Source organism: Anomalospiza imberbis, chromosome 26, assembly GCF_031753505.1.
Source record: "Anomalospiza imberbis isolate Cuckoo-Finch-1a 21T00152 chromosome 26, ASM3175350v1, whole genome shotgun sequence".
Lineage (NCBI taxonomy): Eukaryota > Metazoa > Chordata > Aves > Passeriformes > Viduidae > Anomalospiza > Anomalospiza imberbis.
Genome location: NC_089706.1, coordinates 5,317,652 through 5,344,388, shown reverse-complemented (window position 1 = coordinate 5,344,388; position 26,737 = coordinate 5,317,652). Strand labels below are relative to the sequence as shown.

General features: G+C 56.2%; 1 protein-coding gene across 5 annotated transcripts in view; it reads right to left on the bottom strand.

Annotated features, from left to right (window-relative positions):
* Nucleotides 1–7,511: 7,511 nt before the first annotated feature.
* KIF21B (kinesin family member 21B) overlaps nucleotides 7,512–26,737 on the bottom strand; it is a 43,987-nt gene continuing 24,761 nt past the window's right edge. The window contains exons 15-36 of one of the 5 annotated variants that reach the window (XR_010993770.1): nucleotides 26,502–26,701; nucleotides 26,251–26,358; nucleotides 25,826–25,894; nucleotides 25,211–25,440; nucleotides 24,671–24,818; nucleotides 24,378–24,572; nucleotides 23,510–23,611; nucleotides 23,228–23,393; nucleotides 22,890–22,950; nucleotides 22,525–22,582; nucleotides 21,884–22,089; nucleotides 21,351–21,425; nucleotides 21,112–21,225; nucleotides 20,436–20,474; nucleotides 18,247–18,383; nucleotides 17,815–17,995; nucleotides 14,759–14,923; nucleotides 12,258–12,375; nucleotides 11,395–11,565; nucleotides 10,729–10,928; nucleotides 10,063–10,321; nucleotides 7,512–9,500 (exon numbers count right to left, since the gene is read on the bottom strand). Coding sequence is in view for 4 of the 5 variants with exons in the window: in XM_068173397.1 (XP_068029498.1) it covers nucleotides 10,222–10,321; nucleotides 10,729–10,928; nucleotides 11,395–11,565; nucleotides 12,258–12,375; nucleotides 14,759–14,923; nucleotides 17,815–17,995; nucleotides 18,247–18,383; nucleotides 20,436–20,474; nucleotides 21,112–21,225; nucleotides 21,351–21,425; nucleotides 21,884–22,089; nucleotides 22,525–22,582; nucleotides 22,890–22,950; nucleotides 23,228–23,393; nucleotides 23,510–23,611; nucleotides 24,378–24,572; nucleotides 24,671–24,818; nucleotides 25,211–25,440; nucleotides 25,826–25,894; nucleotides 26,251–26,358; nucleotides 26,502–26,701 (2,843 nt within the window). In the remaining variant the exon portion in view is untranslated. Of the gene's footprint in view, nucleotides 10,322–10,728; nucleotides 10,929–11,394; nucleotides 11,566–12,257; nucleotides 12,376–14,758; nucleotides 14,924–17,814; nucleotides 17,996–18,246; nucleotides 18,384–20,435; nucleotides 20,475–21,111; nucleotides 21,226–21,350; nucleotides 21,426–21,883; nucleotides 22,090–22,524; nucleotides 22,583–22,889; nucleotides 22,951–23,227; nucleotides 23,394–23,509; nucleotides 23,612–24,377; nucleotides 24,573–24,670; nucleotides 24,819–25,210; nucleotides 25,441–25,825; nucleotides 25,895–26,250; nucleotides 26,359–26,501; nucleotides 26,702–26,737 lie in introns of all 5 variants that reach the window. The other 4 variants (XM_068173397.1, XM_068173401.1, XM_068173400.1 and 1 more) reach the window with 4 other exon arrangements.

Genomic DNA, 26,737 nt, shown 5'->3' with positions numbered 1-26,737 from the left:
CACCACGGAGGCCCAGGCCAAGGTGACAGCCATGTCACAGGCTGAGGGTGACACAGGGCATGGTGCTGGGGGCTGGCACACCTCTGGGCACTGCCAGCCCCCAGAGACACCTCAGAGCTGGCCTGGCACTGTGGGACCAGCACAGCAGGCACGTTTGAATCCCGGGCTGTGGCCCCAGGGTCTCAGGGCAGGGGGTGCCCAGGCAGGGGCAGGGGGTGCGGGAGGGAGGGACCGCGTCCGGGGGCAGTGCGGGCACAGCCCGAGGCTGGCAGCTCCCGCTGCGCTGCTCGCTCTGACCACTTCAACAGCGCTGGCTGCAAAAGGGCAAATGGAAGCTGCAAGGGCTGAGCCCGGCCCTGAGGGGCTGCAGGTACAGGTCGCTGTCCCCCTCCCCACCGCTGGCTGCCCAGCGTCGTTGGGTTCCGGCATCGGTCACCTGGCGGGGCTCAGCGGGCACCACACGGTGACACCGTGTCACACATCCCCGCACCGCGACACCCCGCACCGGCAGGGCCGTGCCGGCGCCACCTCCCAGCATCTGCCCCAAAATCTCCTACCTGCAGGACCCTGCACTCCCCCAACATCCCCCCATCCCGCAGGACACTGCACTGCACCCCAGCACCTCCCGCACCCCCGGCAGGGCCCCGCACCCCCAGCATCTCCCGCACCCCCGACAGGACCCCGCACCCCCAGCATCTTCCGCACCCCCGGCAGGACCCCCCATCCCCGACATCTCCCGCACCCCCGGCATCTCCCCATCCCTGGCAGGGCCCCGCACCCCCAGCATCTCCCGCATCCCCAGCATCTCCCCATCCCCGGCATCTCCCGCACCCCCGGCATCTCCCCATCCCCGGCATCTCCCGCACCCCCGGCATCTCCCCATCCCCGGCAGGACCCCGCACCCCCGGCATCTCCCCATTCCCGGCAGGACCCCGCACCCCCGGCATCTCCCCCATCCATCCCCGGCAGGACCCCCGCCCCCGCCCCGTGTCCCCTCCCGCGCTCCGGGCGCGCGGTGGCGCAGCCAGCGCTGCCCCCTGCCGGCAGCCCCGCTCCCTTCCCTTCCCTTCCCTTCCCTTCCCTTCCCTTCCCTTCCCTTCCCTTCCCTTCCCTTCCCTTCCCTTCCCTTCCCTTCCCTTCCCTTCCCTTCCCTTCCCTTCCCTTCCCTTCCCTTCCCTTCCCTTCCCTTCCCTTCCCTTCCCTTCCCTTCCCTTCCCTTCCCTTCCCTTCCCTTCCCTTCCCTTCCCTTCCCTTCCCTTCTTGGCACTGCCTGGTGGGCACCCTCCTCCTCCTCAGCAGGAGAAGAGCAGCCCCTCAGCCCCTGAATCTGCCCCCATTAAGATCAGTTCTGCCCTGTCTGCCTGGGGACCTGCTGCCTACGGGGGTCCAGGTCACCTGAGAATCATGGAAATGTTAGTTTGGAAAAGCCCTCTGAAATAATCAAGTCCAACCACTCCCCCAGCTCTGCCGTGTTCACCACTAAAGCGTGTCCCCAGGTCACATCCACACATCTTTTGTACACTTCCAGCGATGGTGACTCCACCACTGCCCTGGGCACTCTGTGCCAAGGCCTGACCACCCTTTTGGTGCAGAAATTTTCCCCCAATATCCAACCTGAACCTCCCCTGGAACAACTTGAGACTGTTTCCTCTTGTCCAATCTTCTCCCATCCAACAGGATTATAGAATCACAGAATGGTTTGGGGTGGAAGGGACCTTTAAGGGCCACCACGTCAAATCCCCTGTCATGGGGAGGGACACTTTCCACTCTGTCCAGAAGGGATGCAGCCACAGTCCCCCCTCCCCATCTCTCCCGCAGCCCTTGGGCCAGGCTCATGGGAACAGGAAGGGACAGGAGGCTCCTGGCTGTGCCCTTTCCCTCCTCAAAGCCACCTCTGTGCTTCGTCCCTTCATGTCAAGAACATTTTATTTGCAAAGACAAAAAGGCAAGAAACAAACAGCCATTGAAAAACGTACAGCAGGAGAGCACAATAACTTACACTATTTACAGGAACACACCAAAGTAGAAAACACACGCACACCTCATGCTCTGACAAACCCAGCCCGGGGCCGGGCTGCACAGCCCCCACAGAGGCAACAGCAGCCTCCAGAGCAGCTGGCCTCTGGAAAAAGCTCCGAGTGTGAAAGGCATCTGCTGTTGTGCTCCTTGTGCAGAAAGGAGAGATGGAGCAGGGGACACAGTGCTGCAGTGCCCCTGGCACCTGGGGCTCCCAGGCCAGGAGGAGCAGTTGTAGGAACCAGGGCAGAGCTGTGCTGGGTGAGGGGACAAGCCCTGGGGCAGGAGGAAGGTGCAGGGCTGTACTTTTCTGGGAGCTGGGTCTGTCCCAGTTACAGCTGGAGCACCGTGCAGCACCTGGAGGGGCTGGGGGTCCTCGTCCCTTCCCAGAAGGGTGAGGGGGGCTCAGAAGGATGTGCAGCCTGCAGGAGACAGTGAAGCTCCAGGGAGCCTGTGGAAAGCAAGCTGGAGCCCTGTGCTTGGCAGGGATCGTACCTGGACTCTCTCCAGTGTGGGGCACGGGCAGGACTGGTGTGGGGCACTGGGAGAGCACCGTGGGAAGCAGGCACTGGGTTTGCAGCACCAAGGCAGGAGGCAGCAACTGAGACCCCAGAGCAGCTGTGCTCAGAGGTGGTGGGGAGGGACATCACATCTGGGGGGGACAGGATGGGACCCCAGAGCTCCCATTCCTCGCAGCTGGCCAGCCCAGCCTGTGTCATCAGAGCTGTAGGTGACAGGGAGGGGACACTGCTCAGGAGGGCTCACAGTGGTTTGGGGATCCAGTGCTTTTAGGCTCCTGACTCTGGTCCACCCCTGTTGTGCAAAGTTCAGCTCTGGGGCAGCCCTGCTCCCTCCGCAGAGGCTGGAGCTGTGTGCTGGGGGTGAGGAGACCCCCAGAGCAAGAGTTAGGCCCTGGGGGAAGAAGCATAACCCAGCAACTCGAGGAAGGAGTGCAGGCATGATCACACCCTTGTCACAAATTGAGGCGCCCAAGGGCAAAGAATGAGGTGCGTGGTACAAAGGCAGCTCCAAAGTGTCCCTGCCCTGGAGGGGCTCTGAGACCACCAGAGGGGACTTCAGCTGTGCAGCCAGGCCAGGGCACAGGGATGGAACAGCTCACCCACAGGCAAAGAGCCTTCATCCCAGTCCTCCTCCTCCTCCTGTCTCAGCCCATGGCCCCCATGGGAGCTCTGGAGGGCCAGGGTCCAAGGGGCCACCCCTCCTAGACCCACCTGCGTGTGGGACCTTGTGCTTTAGTGTTTGGGAGGAGCTGCACCCCAAAGTGGCCGTGTGGCTCCCCAAGCCCCGTGCCAGGGCAGCTGCCAGCCTGAGCTGGGGGCTCCAGGGCCCCCCTTGTTTCTGTTCAGTGCCTGGCACTGAATCTAGACACAACTACGTTTATTGGGAGTGAAAAACCAAACATCACACACCAGAATCAGCTTCTCACACACCATCCCCAGCTTGGGCAGAGGCTTTTACAGCACCAAGGCCCTGCTGCCCAGCAGCTGCAGCTGGCTCTGGACAGTGGTGGCTGGACCCAGCCCATTCCAGCAATGTGCTTTCCACAGGCATTTCCCCGTCGAGAGCTTCATCACATCCACAGAGTGTATCTGTGAGAGCACAGGGAGAAATCTGGGCTGAGCTGAGCCTTTCAGAACCCCCTTTCCACCCTTCCATGGGACCACATGGGAGCCACATCCAGGCTGCCAATCAACCCAACCACCAATGGCAACACCACAGATCCCCAGACCAGGAATCCCACGAGAAATGGGAGCAAAATCTCGGTGTTGCAATTGCTCTGGGGGATCCCACTGCAAAGGTGGGAGCTGGCAGGGCAGGGACTCCAGCCCTGCTGCCCTGCCCAGGAGGAGGCAGGGACGGGAACACGGGGGGTGGCTCAGACATGCAGCAAGGTGGGAGTGAGGCCACGTGTCCCCAGGATGAATTCAAGTGTCAAAACCATAACAATAACAATAATTAAGAGAAAAAAAAAAAAAAAAACAACGTGTTACACCACAAACTCCCCACCCCATCCCCAGTAGGAAACCAAATGACGACAGCACCCAGCTTGCACCGTGAGGTAGCTAAACCAGATCAACACCCAAGAAATGCTCTTTTGCATGAGAAACATCAACCCACACAGGTACTGAGACCTACACACACACACACACACACACACACACACACACACACACACACAGAGCTATGGGATCACAGTCACCCCCGGCCTGGTTCCAGCCAGGACAGAGTTCATGTTTGCAGTAGCCAGAGCCCAGAGGTTCTTTTAGACCACCTCACATCATTGCTGGGCAGGGGAAGGGAGTCTCTTCCAGGGAGAAGGATTCTCTTCCAGTCAGGGTAGCTTGCACTGTGGTGAGCATTTGCATGTGGTTTGCTCTCTTTTGTACACTTTTTGTTATTAATATTGTTGCTGTTAATTGTTCTTGTCGCATTGCTGTTTCCAGTCAATTGTTCCTATCTCTACCTGTGATTTTTTTACCTTTGTGCTTCCAGTTCACCTCTCCATTCCACCACAGGGAAGGAAGGAGGTGGGGGTTGTGCCAGTGCACTAAACTGGGGAATACCATTCCTAAACTACAACAGCTTTTTTTTTTTGGCATCCAAGGTAGGGCTTGAACGGTTGAGATAACAACAGATCTGCCCAGAGTGGGTTGGAAGCAAATTTGATTGAAACATTTTCTGTATTAGGTCCTGAGCCACTGGTGACAATACTGCCTGGTCTGCCCAGGTGGGTCCCTAACCCTGCTCATATTTCTGCCCGTTCCCATCACAGCCTCTGCCCCAGAGCAGGGAGGGGGATCAGGATTGCTCTGTCAGTTTATGCCATGATAACACCAAGGGCAGTGAGGGTCGTTTGGGATACGTCTGGAGTGTTGCTCTTCTACCCTTACCTCGGGCACTTCTTTTGGGAGCCCATTAATAACAATCATGACCAACCTGTGGGGGGAAGAACAGGGGAGGATTATTTTCCCCAGACTTCCACCCACTTTTCCCCCTCAAAGCATGTTAAAACAGCTTTTGAATCACTGAACTCCCTTTGGATGTTAAGGAAATCATATTTTTCCAGGTCTCCTTACTGCAGTCCACAAAATCTTTGGAGTCAAGAAAGAGATTTCTAGGGAAGTTATTCAGAGATCTATCCTGATGGGGAATAGTCAAGACTGGCATGGAATGTGGAAGAAAATGGGCCACTTTTGGAAGAAATTCTCTCCTCCAGTTGTTTGGAAGTGTCCCCCTGAACAAGTACAGGATGCTATAAAAGTGACAGAGCTCTTGCAAAGAGAATGCTGTGGCAGTTCCAGCGAGGATCCTCACTGCAGTGTGCTGGGCCCTGGTCAGCATCTATCAGACACTGCCTTTCACCAGACAGCCCCCTCAGGAGGAGGAGGAGGAGGAAGGCAGAGCAGCAGCCACCATGGCCACTCAAGCTGCAGCTGAAGCACAGGAACAACCCGTGCTGGCAGCAGTCCCCTTACAGAGAAGAAAGCCAAGACTGAATCAGTTTGCATAGAGAGGGATGAAGAGGAAGCAGGGTCCTCACAACAGGAGGAGGAGGAGGCAGGGCTGGAGATAATCACCCCATCCCCAGGTGAGCTGAGATCTGCAGAGGTTTCAGCTGCCAGGGGGGTAGAGCCCCTGCTGACCCAGCTGCTGCACTGCTGGGATGCTGCAGCCACGCTCTGGGACCAGATGGAAGCGAAGCCAAACAACTGGGATCCCTGTCCTGGGACGTGGGCATTGGCAAGGGAAGAGCACAGAAACTCTCGGCCTCTGCAGGCAACTCCTGCCAAGCGTGAGGGAAAGGTATTGCCTCAAGGATGATCCAGTGGTGCACCCAAGCAGGTGGAACAGCATGGAGAAGGTGCCCAGCACCCGAGGGAGTGTTGGAGGGAGTCCCTAGGGATTCAAACAAGCAGCAGTGCCCTGTAGATGCAGATGAGGTCCAGTGCACACCATGCACGTGCCAGGAGGCTGTACAGAGCACAGGCTCATTGGCACTGATGTGGATGATTTTCCCCAGTCTTTCACCCACTTTTCCTGCTTGAGGCCTGTTAAAACAGCTTTGAAGTTGTGAATTCCCTTTGGATGTTAAGGAAATCATATTTTTGCCAAGTCTCCTTAGTGCAGTCCACATAATCTTTGGAGTCAAGAAAGAGATTTCTAGGGAAGCTATTCAGAGATCTAAAGAGAAGGAGAACAAACAGTGTTAAAGGTGACTCCCCAACTCTGATGATGAAGATCATCGTTTTTTCTTCCTGCCAACCTGTGTCTCAACTGTGTAACAAGACTGTCTAAGACTGAACCAGCCCATGGACTGAGGAAATGTCCCATGTCACACCAGTACAGACCAGAGCCTCTGCTGCTGGGAGCAACTGGCCCCCTCTTGAGAGAGAGGGGACACACCACAAGGCAACCTATGGTTTCATCTGCATGGGCACAGAGAGGACAAGTGGAAGTGGGGAGGAAAACCCACCTCTGCCCCAAGCATGGGTGTGTGAGTTGAGAGGAAAAACAACAACTGCAGGAAATTCTTCAAGGATCAGTGCCACCCCAGTTTCCAGTGGGCACGTGCCCAGAATAAAAGGGCTAATGTCCCTTAGGGGCCCTGCCTCCAGCCGGGTGGGGAGAGCAGCAATGGGCCCTGTTGGGCTGTGTGGATGCGAGGCTGGCACAGCAGATCCACAGGAGTGTAAGGCTTTACACACAGTGTACCCTGATGCCATGCAGATACACAGGGGCAGGATCCATCTCTTCTCCTCAGAGGAGAGGTCTGCTCTGGTCAGTAGAACATGGCTGTGGTCAGGTCAGGGGGAGCATTCTGCATGTGAATCATTCTCTCTTTTGGATACTTCTGTTATTAATATTGTTGCTGTTTTACCGTTTGTCTTTCATCTCACTGCTGTTCCCAGTAAATTGCTCTTATCTCAATCTGTGATCTTCATCTTTTGTGCCTCCAACTCCCCTCTCCACCCTGCTGGGGATGGGGATGTGAGTGGTGCAGGGTGTTAGTGGGAGCACTAAATTGGAGAATGTTATTCCTAAATCAGGACTCTCCTCACTTCAAACCCTCTGCCTCAGGACACCAATGCCCCAGCACCAGCTCCCTCCCTCCACAGGCTGTGAGAGCCTTGAGGCTGCTGGACACAGCAGCAAGGGAGGCTCAGCATCACCCAGGACTGGCCACTCAGCCCTGCAATACTGAACAGGCACCTTCACCCTGCACACAGGAAGGTACTGGTGGCAAAAGGCAAGGCAGGTGTGACCCTAGGTGCCCCCTTCACCCATGGCAGCAGGGAGCAGGGAAGGCTCCAGGCACTGGAGATCTCAGAGCAGACAGAGGTTCACACACAACACCAGAGACAACCCCCCCACACAGCCCCTCCAGCCAAGCAAAGGATAAACCAGCTGAGGAATGAGTGCAGAAACCCTCTCCAAGACAGGCTTAGGGTGGAGACCCCTCCTGCAGCCCCCCAGCCCCCCAGCATGGCTGTGTGCCATTGGCTGGTGAGGTCTCTGTGCATTTTTGGCTGCACCCTCAGTTCCACAGGTCACACAGGATGGGTGGGAGCCTCTCCTCAACACAGTCACCAGTCCTGGCTGTGCAGGGCTCAGCCACATTCACAGGGACCAGTGACTGTCCTGGGCAGGGTCACTCACACTCACACACACACACACACACACAGAGGTACCATTTACCCTCCACCAAGGCAAGCCAGCAGGATGGAATTTCCCCCCAAAAAGGCAACCCCCCCTTCCCCCACCAAATCAATAGAGATACTCCTGTCTTTCTTGATGCAGAGGAATCCCCTCACTCCAACCAGAATGCTTGGAACAAGGGCTGGTGGCAGATGACCTGGGGCAGGTCAAGGTGTCACCACGGTTGGAGAGAGCAGAGGGGAAATGGTCTGTGCTTTATGGGGCAGGTCCTGGAGCCCCTGGCCTCCAAGATCCCAGTTCAGTGCTGGTGGGATCACACAGAGAAATCCTTAAATTTGAGTTCAAGTGCTGCTTCTTCTGTGACAAAGGGGAAAGGAGAGTGTGTGAGGCAGGAACACCCATCCTGGGGTCTCCTCAGCCATTCCACAAGAACCTTGGGTGGCCCAGGACAGGACAGAACAGGGGATGGTCCAATGGGCCATAGGAGAGATGGAGGGAAGCTCCAGTGTGAGACCAGGGCCTTACCAGCCCCCCTTGAACAGGAGAGGCAGAGGAAAGAGCCAGCAGAATGTGCGTCCTTGGGGAGACGCTCCTGGGTGGAGCCCCCAGACCCTCAAGGAGATGAGATTGTGCAAGATCATCCACTGCAGGATTGTCCTTCGAGCACAGGGGGAATCAGGGGACTTGTGCGAGGTCGGAGTGTGCAACCCCGTCCCCCTCTGCTCCTGCCACAGTGGGCTCTGGCTGCTCCGTGCCTTGCTGGCTCCTCTCCAGCCTTGATCCATGCAGCCCAGCAGGCCCAGCCTAAGCAAGCTCCAGTCCAGGCAGAGGTCTGAGGGCAGAACCTAAGGGAAGGACAGAGCCACAGCAGTGGGGTGACAAATCCAGCCTTGGTTCTTTTGCCCTGTGACCTCCATTCTTGCTTCATTTCTCTGTCCCAAGGGGGTTAACTCGCTGCAGGAGCCCAGCACAAAGCCCTGATGGGGGTCACGATGTCCAGAGCAGAGCTGGGCATGTGGGGAAGAGCCCAGAGCCATGGGGCAGTTGAGTTTACAACTGGGGTTTGGAGAATGCCAAAGGGAACTGCAGCAGGTCTGTCTGGAAGTTGCTCGACGGAGATCTTCCCAGGCTGCTGTGCCTCACGAGATGAGACACGGCAAAGGAGCTCAGAGGGCACCTCTCCAACCATTGGGGACACGTCCACACAGGAAAGGGGAGGCTGGGAGTACCAGGAAATCCTTCTGCAGTCCCCACAGCAGAGGTGTCTCACAAGTAATGGCTCCAGAGAAGCACCCTCTGTGTTGTGGTCCTGGCCAGCAGACACCAAATGTCCTCGTGGAGTGGAGAAGACTCCTGCAGGAACCAGCCCGGGAGCAGCACAGCACGGCAGAGACCACATGGGCCCACAGTGGCAGGAGGGAACTGGGTGTCTCTGAGGAGTCAGGGATCTCTGACCCCCAAAGTCCTTACAGCAGGATGGGTGAGAGGAGAGATGAAACATTTCCTGTTCACTGTTCACCGAGAAACCTCAGCAGGAGGGCAGGTGGAGCTGCTGGTGCCCCACAGAGCTGCTTCCTCACAGGAGCTGACAGCGCTCGAAGTACCAGATGCAGCATTGTCCACCCCGTTGGGTCAGGCACAAAGAAATCCCTGTCCTGGGCTGAGCTCCTGCGGGTGACCGAGTCCTGACAGCAGGGGGAGGTACCCTGACCTTCACCCTGCCCCACGCCTTCCAGTCTTTCTGCAGTTCCTAGTTTGACCCCGCAGGCAACCTCCTCCCACTCCAGAGCTTCACTGTCAAGTCGCTGAGAACAAAGGTGAGAGGGACAGCATGACCCAGGGGTCGGGGCAGGAGCCCCACAGACACTGCCCCAGAGGGTGCTCGCTCCCCGTCCCCACCACGGCAGCATGCAGCCCCCCAAACTTCCAGGCCCTTTTCCCTTGGCAGGACGTTGTCTGATGCACCTTGGGGAGAAGGCAAGCCCAATGGGGCTCAGCCTCCAGCTCACCCCACTGGCAGCAGCTGGGGACAAAGGGAACGGGAGACCTCCAGGGCTGACCCCACACCAGGGCTCCTACCCGCCTTGAACGAGCTCCAGCTAGGTCCCAGCAGTGATATCCAGGGAGCTGCTTTGCTCCTGGGGCATGGGCTGATTTGGGGGGGCTGCTGACTCCCAACCCACTAGCCACGCGAAGGCACGGGCAGGCCATGGCTTCCCACTGAGTTGCCAAAGTAGATGTGGGCACTTGGCGAGGAAAAAAAAACCAAAAAGAAGTGAAACCAAGGCAGGGCTATGACTGGGACAAGGGGGCGAGTCCATTCTAACAAAGACTTATCAAGTGGAAAAACGCGGAATAGTTTCATACCGTGAAGAAGCAGCTCAGACCAGAGAAAAAGGGGGGGAGGGAAAGAGAGAGAGGAGCAAAAGCAACAGTGAGAGGGACAGAGGGAGGGAGAGATGGAGAGAAAAGGGAAGGGGAGACAGAAGAGGAGCATATGAGCAAGAGAGTCAAGGAGCAGGAGGGTCAAGGCAGACTAGTAGCACGGCCCTTTATGGCAAGGACGCGTCGTGGAAGGCAAGGGGTGAGCCCAGGCACGTAATTCCATAACTTTACCCGGCAGTCGCTGTGGCACAGATGGGAGGTGGGGAGAAGGAGAGGCAGAGAGAGACAGAGAAAAAGGAAGGGAGAAAAGGGACAGGGTCGAAAAGAGGATATCAGAGTCTTGCTGCTGAAGAGCTCCCCGAGAGCAGCAGACAATGCCCAGCCCCGAGGGAGAGGGGTCCCTGCGTGGGGAGTAACCCAGGGCATACCAGAGCGTGGGCAGGGGATGGCCAGCGACAGCTCTTGGCACTGCAGTGGGCAGGCCTGGCCATGGGCAGCTACATGGGCAGGAGATGAAGGAGGAGAGGGACTAAAAAGCTGTGATTCCCTCCCCGCTCCCCCAGCACCCACCCAGGCCCAGGGGTGACAGCTCAAACCCAGGGCCTCCCCCTTCCCAGGGGCCAAGGGGGCAGAACGGCCGGGGCTCACCTGGAGGCAGTGAAGATGTGCTTGGAGTTGGTGCAGATGGCGTTGATGGGGCTGTCGTGCCCCTTGATCTCCCCCACTGGGGTGAAGGTGTCCACGTTCCACACTTTGATGACGCCTCCTCGGCAGGCGCTCAGCACCATGGGGCGGCCGGGGATGAAGGCCAGGGCACAGACCCAGTCTTTGTGGGCATTGGGGATTTGCTGTAGGCACAGAGCACAGCCATGACCCACCTCGTCTGCAGCACCACGGGCAGCCTGATGCACCCATCCTGGGTGGCTGGCTCCTCGCTGCCTCAGGGCGCTCAGGTCCTCACTGACACCCCGGGACTGACTGGGACCGTGGAACTGGTGGTGCCCAGGTAGGAGCCAAGGGTATGTGCTCAAAAGTCATGGCTTGGTTTCTCCCTTGGGCAGGAGACAACAACCCAGATTTCAGGGTGGAACACAAGCCCCCACACGGCAACTGCTGCCTCAGCCTGTCTGAGGGAGAGCCAGCGATCCCAAGCACCCTGCTGGACAAAGTATGGGGGCGCAGCACGCCCTCAGCCACACACGGCCCAGGACTGGGTGTGCCCTCTCTGGTGAGCTCCACTGGCACTTGGTTCCTGGACAACGCTCCCCCAGGCCCCAGCAGCAACCCCCCTGTGCCCTGTGCTCCCCTCCAGACCTGGATAAGTTCCTGCTGCTCCAGATCCCACTTCTTTATGCCGTTGTCCCTGGAGCCGCTGAAGAGGACATCTCCCTGGATGGCCAGGCACTCGATGCCATCGTAGTGAGGGGGCTCAAAGTTGTGAGTGGGGCCAATATTGCCCACCATGCCCTCCGTGATCTCAAACACCTGGGGAAGAGCAGCGGGTAACAGACCACAGATGGCACTGGGGACTCCCTCTCCTGGGGAGTTTGGCCACCACCCTCTGTGTTCCAGGCTCAGGGCACCTAGAGTGATGCTGGAAACGGGACTGGGCACTGGCTACTGGAGGCTTTTGGGGCTGAGGGTCCTGCCACAGGCAGAGGAGATCTGCCACCAGGGACAGCCTCACTTTGCTGCATTTTACTCATGGTGAGCCTTCACACTCCTCTGGAGCCAAGCTGACAGCTGAGTGGGATCCTGTCTCACTCACCATCTCACTACCCCTCCTCACTTCCCTGGGGACAGCTCTAATTCAACCTGCTAAAACCTGAAAGGAAGGGACAGGCTCCTGTTGTGCTGGAGCTGTCACTGAGCAGGCACGAGACATCTTTATCAGGGGGGATTATTGAGCAGAACAGGCTGAACTGCTCATCTGGGTCAGCCCTCACCTGCCAATCCCAGCCAGAGTCTGATGCATGAGAGAAATGCAACTTCTCCAAAGGTGCATTGTGAACCAAGCAAAAGGCAAGATTTGGGAAGAGGAAACAAGTGAAAACTTCACATGCAGTGGTGAAAACAGAATCTGGGCTCAGCTTTCAGGAGGAGAGAAGAGTGAGGGGTTGCCAACATCTGGGCTTCCCTACAGGATTCGGGGTGCTGCTCCCCAAGGAGCAGAGTACCTTGACGTAGTGATCTTTGGAGCCTGTGACCACCAGGTCGTGGTTGCTCGCCGTCTGGTTCACTGTGAGGCACATCACAGGCCCGATGTGGCCACTCAGCTTCCCCACGGGCTGCAGCCTGGGAGCAAGGACACAGGTCAGCCCCTGCTGTGTGCTGGAGCCCAGCCAAGGGGCCCTCCCAGCACAGCCTCCCCCAGCCCTGCTGGGGTTTTCCCTTAGGGGGAGAGCGGGCAGGGAGAGCCCCTTCCCGTGATTCCAGGGCAGGAGGGCACCTCGGAGTGTGCCAACATCTGGCTGAGCAGCCTGAGTGTGTGCCAACATCTGGCTGTGCAAGGTGAGTGTGTGCCAACATCTGGCTGAGCAGCCTGAGTGTGTGCCAACATCTGGCTGTGCAGGGTGAGTGTGTGCCAACATCTGGCTGAGCAGCCTGAGTGTGTGCCAACATCTGGCTGTGCAGGGTGAGTGTGTGCCAACATCTGGCTGAACAGCCTGAGTGTGTGCCAACATCTGGCTGTGCAAGGTGAGTGTGTGCCAACATCTGGCTGAACAGCCTGAGTGTGTGCCAACATCTGGCTGTGCAGGGTGAGTGTGTGCCAACATCTGGCTGAACAGCCTGAATGTTTGCCAACATCTGGCTGAACAGCCTGAGTGTGTGTCAACATCTGGCTGTGCAGGGTGAGTGTGTGTCAACATCTGGCTGTGCAGGGTGAGTGTGTGCCAACATCTGGCTGCGCAGGGTGAGTGTGTGCCAACATCTGGCTGTGCAGAGTGAGTGTGTGCCAACATCTGGCTGCGCAGGGTGAGTGTGTGCCAACATCTGGCTGAACAGCCTGAGTGTGTGCCAACATCTGGCTGAACAGCCTGAGTGTGTGCCAACACCTGGATGAACAGCCTGAGTGTGTGCCAACATCTGGCTGAGCAGCCTGAGTGTGTGCCAACATCTGGCTGAGCAGCCTGAGTGTGCCAACATCTGGCTGCGCAGCCTGAGTTTAGTATTTACGTTTTGGTTCAAACTGTTTTACTAGTTTTTAGAGATTTTGGAGGGTTTTTTCTTTTTTTTCCTAGCTTGCAGCTGTACGTTATCTCTGTTTCTTCAGGGAGGTCTTGACTTTAACAGGTGTCCTCACACAGGGCACCACTAAAATGCTCGTTTTTGCCTTTTTTTTTTTCTTGTTGAGATTGAGATTGAAGGTACATGAGACAATACTCTGTGTTTAGATTTAAATGTTTCTTTTTCTAAATTTATGTTACAGTCTCACAGGTAGTGAGTTTTGTAGTATTTAACTAATAAGGTACAAAATGGTTAACAATTTTTTGTTATAAGGTTTTTTTAAGGTTAAATTATCTAATTAAGAAATTATATTTAAATTATTTTTACTTTTACTTTAATAATTAATTATTTGAAGTCTGCAAAGTGGACTTATTTGTCTAATTGTAAAATACTACTCAAACTTATGAAGAAGAAGGTGAAGAAGGACTAGTTTATGTTCTAAAACTTTTACCTTGTTCTATACATATAATTATATTTTAAAACTTTATATTTTCAGTTTTTTATTTTGTGATACTATATATTTTTAATTAAACTACACACTACAGCCTGAGTGTGTGCCAACATCTGGCTGCAGAGCCCAGGCTGCAGCACAGGGGTCACAGCCCAGTGCCCACTGGGCAGGTGGAAGGACAAGGGAAATACAGGGTCCTGCTCCTCATTCCACTTGTTTTTTCCCTTCTGCTAAGCTCTGCCCAGTGCACAGACAAACCCCCCCACCCCACGCAGCTCCAGTGCTGCTCATCACCCCTTGGGTCACAACTGTAAATCTTAAATTTACAAATATTAAATATTAAGAATTTTTTTAAAAACTTCTTTTAATCCTAAGATTTATGTCGGTAAAAAATCCTAAATTTTTTAAAATTTAAAATCTTAATTTTTAAATTTAAAAATCTTAGATTCAAGATTTAAGAAAATCTTAATTTAATTAAGAAAATCTTTAATGTAAAGAAATTTAAGAAAATCTTAAATTTAAATCTTAAAAAAATCTTCACCATTTTTTAAAACCAAAACCACGACAGTTCCACAGGAAAGGATCCTGAAAACCCTTCCTCCAGGCAACTTCCATTGTGAAAAAGTCTTTCATTTTCCCCAGGGGGGTCACTCCAGGCTGCTCAGAGGCACACGGGCTGGCCGGGCCAGCAGCCCCTTGTGGATATTCTCAGTTCAGTCAGAAAGAAAAGAGACATTTCTACCAGGCTGGGCTTGGGAGAGAGTTGGAAAAGAATGTAAATAATTCAGTATCTCTCTTATAGTTCACATTGTTTATAGATATGTTCTGCCACCATGCGCCATTCAGAGCGCACCGATGGCGTGAGATGTTTTTATGAAGTTGGTCTGCACGATGCTCTCTATAAACAGAGTGGTGCATTTGAAATAAATTAGTTTTCTTCTCGCCTTCTATCTGGAGTTCTTCTGTTCCCGTCCTGCCTCAACGGCGACATCCCCTCACCTGCTCAGCTCCCAGACGCGGACGGCGTTGCCGGCGGCCGCGTAGAGCGCGGTGCCGCCCGGGTTGAGCGCGATCTGGTTGATCTGGTGCTCCCCCTGCACGCTGGCGACAGTGCGGCTGCTGGTCCCGGCACACGCGTCCCCAGAGATCACCTGGCCAGAAGACCTAAAGGAGGGAGAGTTCAAAGCGGGTGACGCCTTGTCAAGGCTGAACAGAGCCCAGAGCACGTCGGAACCCAGGACACCCCTCTGGCTGCCCTGGCTGGCTCGAGACCCTGGCAGGGGGCTCGGAGACCTTGGCAAGAAGTCAAAAACACCTGCGGCTTTGATTTTAGTCCGTGGGAAAAGCTGCCAACTCTGTGTGAGGAATTACAAGCCACAAAGGTTTGAGTAGTGTGATAGGTGAATTAATACAGGGTGAAAAAGTAGAATTTTGGGGCTTTCTAGAACGGGGTTCAAGGGGACAAGATGGAGGGATTTGGGCGTGTCCTGACCTTCTTCTTGCCCTCCAAGTCTTGCTGTGATGGTGACACTTTTCTGTTGGTTTAAGGTACAGACACACTGTCCAACACAGATGATAGATATTGGCACATTATTGTAAACATGGCACACGGAGTTTTTGGTATAAAATGTGAACACCGCCCTGAGGGCAGACAGAATGCCATGGCCGACCTGCTGGACAGAGCTCATCAGGTCAGAGAAAGAATGTTACAGATAAGAGAAAATAAACAACCTCGAGAAGCCGACCCTACACATTCAGACTTCTTCTTTGGCCACACAGGGTGGGAAACAAGGAGTTTTACACTCTTGGGGTCACCTTGACACCCAGACCCCAAGAGAGCAGAGACTGGACAGAGCTAAAGAATAAAGCAGGGATTTATAAGGAGGCCTCAATGGATCCACCTTGGGTAGCACAAGAGCCCAAGCAGTTTACATTTTGTCTGGGGCAAAGTAACCTTATAGAAATACCACTACTATGGTAGAATTGTGCCTAAAGACAAAAAAGCTTTTATTCTCTATTGCAGCTTTTTAGATACTCAAGGCACTTAGTATAAGTTTCTACTAAAAGCTAAAATCTATATTCTAAATCTATATTTCTATTGCACTTTGTAGCTTCATATAGCTCAGTTTCTTCACAGGTTTCAGTTCAATGCTTGTGCTTAGGTTTGCCTCCAGGCCTGTGCCCTGAGGGGCTTGTATTCCAACACCAGCCAGGGCTCCACCCAAGATGAACCAAAATGGTCACAAAATGGACAAAGGTCACGAGGTCTCTCACTTTTAAAAGTTTTGGTCCATTTGCACATTGGAGTTAATTGTCCAACTATAGCTTTAGCCCATGAAGTCTCATCCTTCTTGTTTTTCTCTCTTCAGCCCACGTTGTTTGTGCTCTTGGGCCTGAGATTTGGATCATTTGTCCTTGGCCCCCAGCTGGAGAAGGAATTGTTTTGTCTCCCTGTTCTGTGGAGACAGCTCACCATCCCCTAATATGAAGCCCAGACCCACACACTAAAGCAGCACAGAACCTGAAAAATACAAAAGCCAAAACCTGAGGCATCAGGGAGGATGAGACCAGAGCCACTGAGGAACCACAGGGTTGGCTCCAGGCTGGCACAGCTGGGTCCCACACTGAGGAAAGGCCCTGGAAGTATCCCTGTCCCTCTGGCCACAATGGGACCAACAAGAGCCTTGTCCCACAGGCCAGTGCCTGGCCTGCAAAGGCAGCCAAGGAGGCAGGGTCTGTGCATGACTCAGAGCATCCTGCCCTGTTTCTAGCTGAGTTTCCTCTGCTCTCCTCCCTCTCTGCTTCGCACAGGAAGAGCAGATGAGTGCTGGCATCCAGCACAGGGAAGCAGAGGTCTTGGCCTCTGTACCAAAAGAGAAGCCAAGGCAGATGAGCTGAGGCTGGATGGAGAAAGGAGACCTGTGCCAGAGCAAGTGGAAAACTCTGACCTACCATACTGTCCTAACCTTTGAGCCCTACTCCAGGCTGGCAGCCACGGCTACTGTCTGTTCCATGCTCCTTTCTGGTCCTCAAACTCCTCAGAGACCCACATTGAAGAGCCTGTGATTTACCCAGCCACTATGCTGTTTGGGGCTGTGCCCCCCACGGGAGCTGCCAGCTCTCCTGGCCACCCCCAGAACAGCTGCAAAATCTCTTCACAGCTCCTGACCCTTAACAAGTGCTGGATTCTGCAGCTGGGACACAGCAACCCTGGCTGTGTGTATACAGCAGGGAACAGAGGCTGGAGAGCAGCTGTGGGAAGGGACCTGGGCATCCTGGTCAATGGAAAGTTGAATATGAGTCAGCAGTGCCCTGGCAGCCAGGAGGGACATCCATGTCCCGGGACACACCAGGCACAGCACTGCCAGCTGCTCAAAGGAGGGGATTGTCCTGCCATGCTCTGCACTGGGGCAGCCTCACCTCAAGCCCTCAGGGCAGTTTCGAGCACCACAATATAAAAAAGACATTAAGCCACTGGAGAGCATCCTAAGGAGGGCCATGAGAATGGTGAAGGGTCTGCAGGGGAAGCCTCATGAGGGGCAGCAGAGGGACAGGTACTGATCTATTCCCTCTCATGACAAGTGACAGGACTCAAGGGAGTGGCTGCAGCTGAGCTGGGAGACATTTAGGTTGGATGTTAGGAAAAGGTTCTTCCCCCAGAGGGTGCTGGGGCACTGAGCAGGCTCCCCAGGCAATGGGCACAGCTCTGAGCCTGTCTGAGTTCAAGAAGTGTTTGAACAATGCTCCCAGACACTGGGTGGGATTGCTTGTGTGTCCTGCACAAGGCCAGGAGGCGGACTTGATGATCCTGCTGGGTCCCTTCCAACTCAGCATATTCTGTGATTCTATGACCCTGAGTCTTTGCTGCAGGAGGTCCCATGAGTTCCCTCACCCCAAACTCTCCCAGCCTCCCTGTTCCCTAAGGAAGCAGCACTGCAAACTGGCACTAAGGAGCTGCTATCTGGCCATGTCCCCAGCCCCTGCAGGTTCTGGAAATGGCTTCTGCAAAGCCAGAGAAGCCCAGAGTGCCCCGGGTCCCCCAGAGCTGCACGTACGTGAGGGTGCGGATGCAGCGGGCGGAGTCGCGGATGTCCCACACCTTGATGTACGACGTGGACACGGTGAACACCAGCCCCGTGTGGCTGCAGTACTTGATGGAAACCACATTGTTTGGGTGACCCTTGAGAGAAGCAATTTCCTGGCCTGTCACCAGGTTCCACATCTTGCAGCTCCGGTCTGTGGGAGGAAGAACGTGCCCAAGAGTGTTGGGGGTGTCTCCTCCAAGGGCATGGTGGCCTGGGGACAGCACCTTCTGAGCATCTCCCCCCACCCACAGGGCCAGAGGAAAGGAGCCAGCCAGCCCCAGCACAGGGCTCAACACTGAAGACAGGGACCATCCCTATAATGCCCAACACTTCCCATGCTCCCGATGCCAACCTGCTGCCACAGCTTCTGCATCCTCCCTGCCCCCTCTGCCCATCACCCACCTTTGGAGCCGGTGAAGAGCAGCTCATCGGTGGCATCCAGGCAGAGCACAGGCTTGGTGTGTCCCTCTGCCACCGAGACACACTGCAGCGGGGCTGTCCGGGCATTCTTGGTGCCACCCACTGGGTTAATGATGCCCCTTCACAGGAGAGAGAGAACAGCTAGAGTGCAGGGTGGAGGCATGGTGCCCACGGTCCCAGGGCATGGAAGAACATGAGCTGTCTCACACCAAGCACCTCCCACTGCCCAGCACTGGGACAGGCTGCTCCAGCTGGAGGTGGCATGTCTGAGCCGAGGTCTCTGTGGAAAGCCCAGAATCTCCCCATGGGCAGCCCCTGCCATCAGACAGGCAAAGGGGGAGGCTGCCCAGTGACCTCTGCTCTCCCCCCACACCTCTCCTGCCTCACCAGCACAGACCCAGGACAGTTCAGGAGACTCAGCTCCTTGGCCCTGAGGTCCATTTTGGGGCAAACTATGCCCTCTCCAGCCTGAAGCTGAAGCTCTGCTGGGATAATGTTTCAGAGTACCAGTATCAGCACCCCCACCCCTTGGAGGCTGTCACCCTTTGGCTGGTGACATTTGAAGACAGGGCCTCACTCTTTTACACAGATCACAAGGGTGACAAAGGGCAGCACCAGCACCTGCACCCCACGTCCTGCTGCAGTGGCTGTTCCTGCATCCACTGCTGGCTCTGGGCAGGAGAGCAGCTACCCCTGCCAAACCTGCTGCCAAAACACTGCTGTCTGTCCTGGGGGACACATCATCTGCCCATGCCCTCCACTTCAGACATGCTCAGGGTGCTGAGGACCACCAGCCTGACCCTCCCGTGTGTGACGCCCATGTGCCTGGTCATCAAGCACAGCCACAAGACCCCGAGTTGTGCTAGTTTCTTCTTACAGGCAGGGAAACTGATGCATGGGGCTAGAGAGGGGCAAGGTTTGCATTAGTCATGAGGACAAGCATGGGCTCATTAATTTGGGTTTGGAAGTCACATGCATGTGGTGTTCCTCAGCTCTGCACTTACCAATGCCAAGCCAACAGCCTTCCCCTCACCCCCAGTGCTTCCACCAGCCTCACATCAACACTGAATCCAAGGAGAAATCCCGGCACTGCATCTTCCATGGACTTTGAGTGGCTCCCTGACTGCAAACTGCCCAGAGTGACCCTGCTCAGACTGGTCTGGAGTCACTTCCCCAGTGACAGGGGGCCTGCAGGAGCTCAGGGCACAGGCAGAGGGAGGGGATACCTGGGTGCTGGACAGCTGATCACGGAATGGTTTGGGTTGGAAGGGCCTTTAGACACCATCTCATTCCATAAGCAGGGACACCTTCCACTGTCCCAGGTGGCTCCAAGCCCCATCCAACCTGGCCTTGGACACTCCCGGGGATGGGGCAGCCACAGCTGCTCTGGGCATCCTGTGCCAGGGCCTCAGCACCCTCACAGGGAAGAGTTTCTTCCTAACATCTAGTCCAACTCTCTTTCAATTTTAAACTGCTCCCCCTTGTCCTGTCACTATTTCCCCATGTAAAAAGTTGCTCTCCCTCTTTGTTACAAGCCCCTTTAGGCACTGGAAGGCTGCAATGTTCCTAAAGGATGGGGGAAATGTGGCCCTTGTTCTGGGAAACCTCTGTAGTGAGGTGGATGCAGGGAGAGAAGCCCAGGAGAACCTTAACTTCAAGGCTGAGCTCTGCACCACAATCTGACTTGATTTCTTTAGGCAAGAGACTGACCTTTTCCAACTCAGCACCAGGGAAGCACAACCAGGCACGAGGTGAACCTGAGATAACTGCCTGGAAGACGCTTGCACAAAGGACGTACTGCAAGCACCCTTCCCCATCATCTCACCATCCTGCTGGAGAGCTGGGGAAGGGGTGGGACGTGGTGGCCTCATGCTGGCAAGAAACCATCAGAGATGGAGGAGAACATGCTGCCAACCCAAACCAGGCAGCACCCATCAGTGAGCCCAGCACCACGTACCAAGGGCTAATCCAAGCAGGAACAGTTGGAACTTGCAGCTGAGGGACAGCATCAGGCACCAGAGGTGGCATGCCACGGTGGGGACAGACACACAGGCTGGGATGGGGGGAGAGCAGCAAGCTGCAGGCAGAGCATGCAGGGACAGGGAGAGCAGGCATCTGACAGAGAGAAGGAGGAGCAGAGGAAGGGATAATAAATAGAAAGTTGTCTATACCTCAGCACCTCCGAGACAGAGGAATCGCTGTCATCAGACCTAGGGGCAGAAAATTAGCCGGATTATGGGAGAGAAAACCCAGACTAGAGAAGGCAGCAGTGGAGTCAGAGGTGGAAGATTGTTATTGCATCCAAGCCAGTGTAGGACAGAGAGAAGGAGTGGAGGGAGGGAGAAGGAGAAGCACACATGGAGAACCAGGGGAGAGCAGAAGAGCAGGAGGGCATGTGAGGATCACACAGCAGGTCTCCATCAGGGAACACCAGCACTGCTAGCAAGCCCAGAGCAGCACCTGACCTGCTGCCAGGAGAGGCTGAGCAGCATTTGTGGCTGGATGCCAGTCCATCAGCTTCCTTTGAGCCCTCATCCCCTCACCCCATCTCGTCTTTCCCATCCTGCTCCCTCGTCTTTCCAGGGCTCCAAGTCTGGCACCACCCTGTCTCCAGGCAGAGGCCAGGACTGTGAGCTCAGAGGGGGCACAGTGGGCAGGAGCACAGCCCTGGCATGGCAGCTGCTCCATCACAGGGACAAGCAGGGAGGTGAAGTGGTGACAGGACCCTGGCTGGAGCCAATCCAAGCCCTGGTGTTACTATATACCCCCACAGGACTCAGTACATGCCCTGTGCTATCCTGGTCTGGGTTCCCCTCGCTCAGACACTCTCACCCCAGCAGGACTTACTTGTCCAAGGCAGATCCCTGGCTCTGGGTGCTCGTGAGACGGGAGAAGACGTTGCGGTCGTTGCGCGGACGGGTGGGTGGGGATGAGGGTGGTGTGAAGCCAATGTCTGCAGGCCTGAGCCAAAAGGATCAGAGGGACACATGACTTGGGAACTGCTCACCTGGCACCTGACTGGGCCCAGAAAGAATCCTGGGCCACACAGCCCCCCCTGCCCGTGTCACCATTTCCCCCAAGCTCACCTGGCAGGTTGCCCACGGTCATAGGATTTCCGCCTTGTCAGAGGCGAAGTGTCCGAGCCACGGGACTGCCTGGGACTGCAGCAAGTGAACAAAGCAGAGTGGGTGCCTGCCCCTGCACTGTGGAGGATGCCTCCACAGTGAACACCTCTGTCTTCCCACAGAAGAGCAAACAAGAGATTGGGCTGGAGTCACAGTCTTGAGGCAGCCCACGAGTGCAGAGGCTTTTGGCAACCCAAGACACCTTCAAAAAGGCTGACAACACAGAGCAGGGAGTTGGGGACCCCCATGCCCCCCCTTCTTGCCCTGCTCTTGAAGTATCCTCCTCCCCATCTGCAAACGACACCAACATACTCCTACACAGTCTCCAAGCCTCGCTGAGAAAATTCACCATGGCATGCTGTAGCCAAGCACGGATAGATGCAGGATTGAGCTCCTCTTCACCCCTCTGCCCCTCCACAGGCCAGGCACAGCTTCCCCCCGGCCCCTGACCCCTTGAGCCTCCCAGTGCCCAGCCACTCGTGGCCCATGCTCACAAGGTGCTTCCTCGCGTGGGCAGGCTGATGGTGCGCGACACCTTCTCCTTGTAATAGGGGTCCCGGATGGAGAAGCCGATCCCGTCCTCTTTGATCTCCATGAGGGATGCCAAGGACTTGGTGATGTTCTTGGTGGAGACGTCCAGCGTGGGTCCCAGACACTCAGCTGACACTGCCTTCATCTGCCCCGAAAGCTTGGGCTCTCCCTAGAGCAGGGCAGAGGGCTCAGGGCGGGCAGCACGGGGGGCAGTGGAGCAGCCAGCAGTGTGGGTTGGAAGAGTTTGTGCTCTCTGGCCACAAAGCAGCTCCCCCATTTCCCACTGGGAGGCCCATCACAGCCTGCTCTCCAGCAAACATGACGGCCCGTACAGAACAGTGGCTGCTTCCCATCCTCGTTGCCTCTCAGATTTGGAAGTACTGCCTGGTGTGGTGGGTGTTTCCCAAGTCTCTGGTGCTTCAGGACAGGACCACTGTACCAGGAGACCTTGGTTCTGCCCATCCAGAGAGCAGCCATACTGCCTTATGCCAAGCCTGGCTCCCCAGGGTTCAGACTGCAGAGTAGAGGCCTGAAGCATCCCTGAACATCCCTCCATCCCTCCTCCCAGTCTCTGTGACCAGGCCACACAAAAAGGCCAACTAACCTTGAACTTGAAGTCATCCTGGCTTGCTGAACCCTTCATGGTGAAAGACTGGGAGACACTGCAAGGAGAAAAGAGCAAAGATGGATCTTCAGTGCCAAAGTCTCTTCAGAAAGCTCGTGCCACTGGTCCACCAGACTCCTTGGGTCACCCTCTGCTCCCCAGCACCCCTTCTCCAAGGAATGACCAAGCCTTCACTCTCTGCTCGTGTCCAAGAGACATCCTGCTCCCTCCACCAAGGGCTGGGAACCATAGAAGAGCTCAGGCAGGGCTTTGTTCATCCATGTTCCTCTATGAGGTCCATGAATAGCATCAGGCATTGTGCCCCAGCCACAACCACCTCAGGCAGTGCCATGCTGGGTGCTCACCTCCCATCTGAGGCCAGGCTGAACTCTGAAACTTCCTCGTCCGTGCTGGTGTAGCCGTTCTCTGTGAGAGGGAGACCATGCATCAGCGGAGAGGACCCCACTGCCACCAGCCCCATCCGAACCCTGCAGCAGAGCGGGCAGCCCAGGAAGGTGCGGGGGGTGACCCAGTCCTTGTCCCTGTTATCCATGGCCAGGACACATGCTCCCACCCAACACAGCCCTTGGGGCAGGGTCCCAGCCACAGCACCTCCAGGTGCTTTCTGGAGGGCCAGTACGGGCGGGCACCCACCCCACAGGCAGCACACCTGGCCTGAAGATGCACCTGCCTCAGGCCCCACCTTGCTGGACGTTGTGGATCAGTGCCTGCAGCTCAGGGTGGGACTCAGCCTTCTCCCTCAGGGCGTCCAGCAGGGCGTGGTTCTGCGAGGAGCTGGCCACGTCCGTCTGCCGCAGGCGCCCCTCCAGCAGCCGGATCTGGGCCTCCTTCTGGGCCACCTGCAGCCCCTGCGGAAGAAACGCTGGCACTCAGGCAGGTGCCACAGGTCCTTGCCACCAGCTCCCCACCCTGGCACCCAGCAGGAAACCCTGCCACACATCCACACCCCAGCCCTGCCCCACACCTTGTCGATGGAGGCTTTCAGGAAGTTGTCCAGAAGCAGACGGGCTTCGGCCAGGGAGCAGGAGCTGATCACCACCGAGGTGTCCGTGGAGTCCAGCTCCTCCTGAAACATGGAGAGACAAGGGCTGGATGCAGCAGGGTAGCTTTGCTGCGGGATGTGGGATGGGTGGAAGGGCCTCCATGGCAAGCACAGCACTTCCATCACTCTGCAAGCAGTGCCCAGTCCAACCCCCACCCTCCCCAGTCTGCCCAGTGGCTACTGGGAAGATCTGGCCATGGGACTGTCCAGCGCTGAAGGGCTTATGCACTGCTGCAGAGATTCTGGTTCCAGCACAAAACTAGACACTGAACAGACACCAGGCTCACCCAAATCCACAACCCAAAACCTAGTGTGAATTAACAGCAGCCCTTCTTCCCTGCTAATCAAGGTGACAGCTGGGGACAAGCCAGGGACAGCACAGAGCCTCCATTTCAGGCTGCAGGCATTGAGGGCAGTTGGAAGCTGCCCAGTGGCATGCCCAGTATCACCAGTCCTCCTAGGATGTTTCCAGTGCATGAAGCAACAAGCATGGGTACAAGTGACCACCAGCCCCATGTGTCCCCATGGGCAAATGGGGGCCACAGGCTCCCTACGATTCCAGGGCAGCGGGACACCAGCATGTCCATGGACACGCAAGGACCTGCCAGAACTCCTCTCTGTACTTAATCACCTAATGAGAAGTGACTGTGTGGGTGAAGAGTGACAGCTCAGAGGACTCTGGGTCGTCTGAGCAGAGCCCAGCCCCAGCTGGCTGTGCCCAAGGATGCTCTTTCCACAGCGGGATGCTCTCATTTTCTCCCTGCTCACCAGATCCAGTCCTACTGCCCACCTTGGTCTCCTCAATCTGCATGATGGTGGCCTGGCAGTCTGAAATGCTGTCGTTGATATAGTCAATGTTGGCCCCCAGCACCTCAATCTCCTCATTCAGCTCTTGCAGACCCTTCTGCTCCTTGGGGCTCTCTGCCTGCAGCTTTGCCCGCTTGCCCAGCAACGCCTCCTGCAGCAGTGATAGCTCCTCACGTTTCTGGGGGAAAAGGGAAGGGGGATTAGCACTGCCCACATGGCCACCTCCCTGTCCTGTACCCACCACCCAGCCCTCTCTGTCCCCAGTGCTACAGCCACCTTGATGAGCCTCTCCATGTCTGCCTCTAGGTTGACGATGGTCATTCTCTGCATGACAATGTCAAAGATGCGCCGCTCCAGGGATTGCCACTTGAGGCGGGCAGCTTTGCTGAAGGACTGGCTCGTCCCCTTCTTGGGGAACTTCTTCCTACAGCCAGAGGGAAGAAGAGGCATATGGGCAGATGGCCACACCGTGCTGGAGAGCTAGGCTTGCTCCAGGATCTGGGATCTGGCTAGCCAGAAACAGAGGATGCATCTGTGTTGTTTCCACATTGCCCAACTCTTCCTCCATGCAACGTGGGACAAGAAATGAGTCCAGCAGGGTTTGTGCCACAACATTTAATCCTCAGGGAAGGCCAGCTTGGAGCTCAAGTCCAAGTGACAGTCACACTCTGCCAGCACAGCTGGTCACAGGGTCACTGGTTTAATATGGCTCAAGTGGGCACTAAGCTACTATTCAACCTCCACCACCAGCCAAAAGCCAGGCATGGGGGTCCTCAGGATGTCTCTCACCCCCTACCACCCAGCCCTGGTCCTGACCTGGCAGGCCGAGCCCCATTAATGGAGGACGAGGGGTCTCCCAGAAAGTTGTTGATTTTCCTGTTCCACTGGCGCACAATGCTGGAGACGGAGCGAGCACCGGACTCGGGCTCGGAGGAGGTGGTGCTGGCCGAGACCTCCGCGCCCGAGTCCATCATGGCCGGCTTCTGGCTCATCCTGCCTGCCACCCGGTCTGACATGGGCTTGGCCAGACGGCGCAGTGCTGACACCTGCCCGGTTGAAGGACAGAAGAGAAGGTGTCAGCTGGGCAGCCCCACCCAGCTTAAACCCATTGGCATCACCCCCACGTCCCCACAGGTCTGAGAGTGGCAGCTGCATAGACCCAAAGCCCAGGGACATTTGTGCCTCGTGGAGTTCCCTCTCCTCCCTCATAGCCCGCCCCTGCCACCAGGCTCTGCTGCTTGGGATGGGGAACTCTGCTGCTGCCCACATCCATTTCCCACCCAGTTCCTGAGCCATAAAACCTCTCCCTGCCTTTTGGGGGCCCCATTCCCAAAGCCAGCCCTGTCTGAAAGATGGGATTTCTCAGAGCCAAGCACTGGGGCCCAGACCTCCATGGAAGCTGGGGGCTATGTGGAGGAAATCTTTCCTCACCTCCTGGGTTTTCCTCCGCAGCACTATTTCCTGCTGTCGCTTCTGAGATTCCAGAGCCCTGATCTGGAACTGCATGAGTGAGAAAGAAAAAGACACCCCTGAGGTCCAGCCTGGACGTGGTCACAGTCCCAGTGCTGCCTTTGGCACAGTCTCACTCCTGATTCTAACAACAAACAGGCTCCCAGCCTTGAGCTGCCTCTGGCTGCACATTCCTCATTCCCACAGCATCCCCCACAACTCCAACAGGAGCAGTGGGAAGCCTTCAGGAGCCATTCACCATGCTGTGTTCTGCTAGGACCTCCAGTGAGGCTCCACCAAGCTTCAAGATATCAGTGAGCACCTGGAGTGCCAGAGCAGGACAAACACCAGCTCCCCAGCCAGACCAGCCCCCTGCACGGGGCCACTGTGGCAAGCCAGGCTCTCACCTCCTGCCGGCGCTGCTCCTTCTTGAGCTGCGCGATCTCGCGGTTCCTCTTGGTCTCCGCCAGCCGCCGCCGCTGCTGCTCCTCCCGCATCTGCTTCATCAGCGCCACCTGCAAGGAGGGGCCGCTGTGCCACTGCCTGGTCACCCAGCACGCAGATGCTCTGCACTCGCCACCAGAGTGCAGAACATTGCTCCAAGCGGGGAGCCGGGCTTGTCCAGGTGATTCCTCCCTGCCCTGGCACGTCCAGGTACCTTTGCCTTCTTCATCTCGGCCACTTCTGCCTGCAGCTTGCGCAGCTCCCGCTCGTAGCGGGACTGGTTCTTGAGCAGGCGAGCGTGCTCCTTCTGGGCTGCCTGCAGCTTCTGCAGGTCCCGGTTCATCTCCTTCAGCCGCTTCTCATAGTCTGCCTTGATCTTGTTGGCTTTCTCCTCTGTGTAGCACTCCATGGTGCCTGGTGGGTGGGGAGAGAGCTCGCAATGGCCACGCA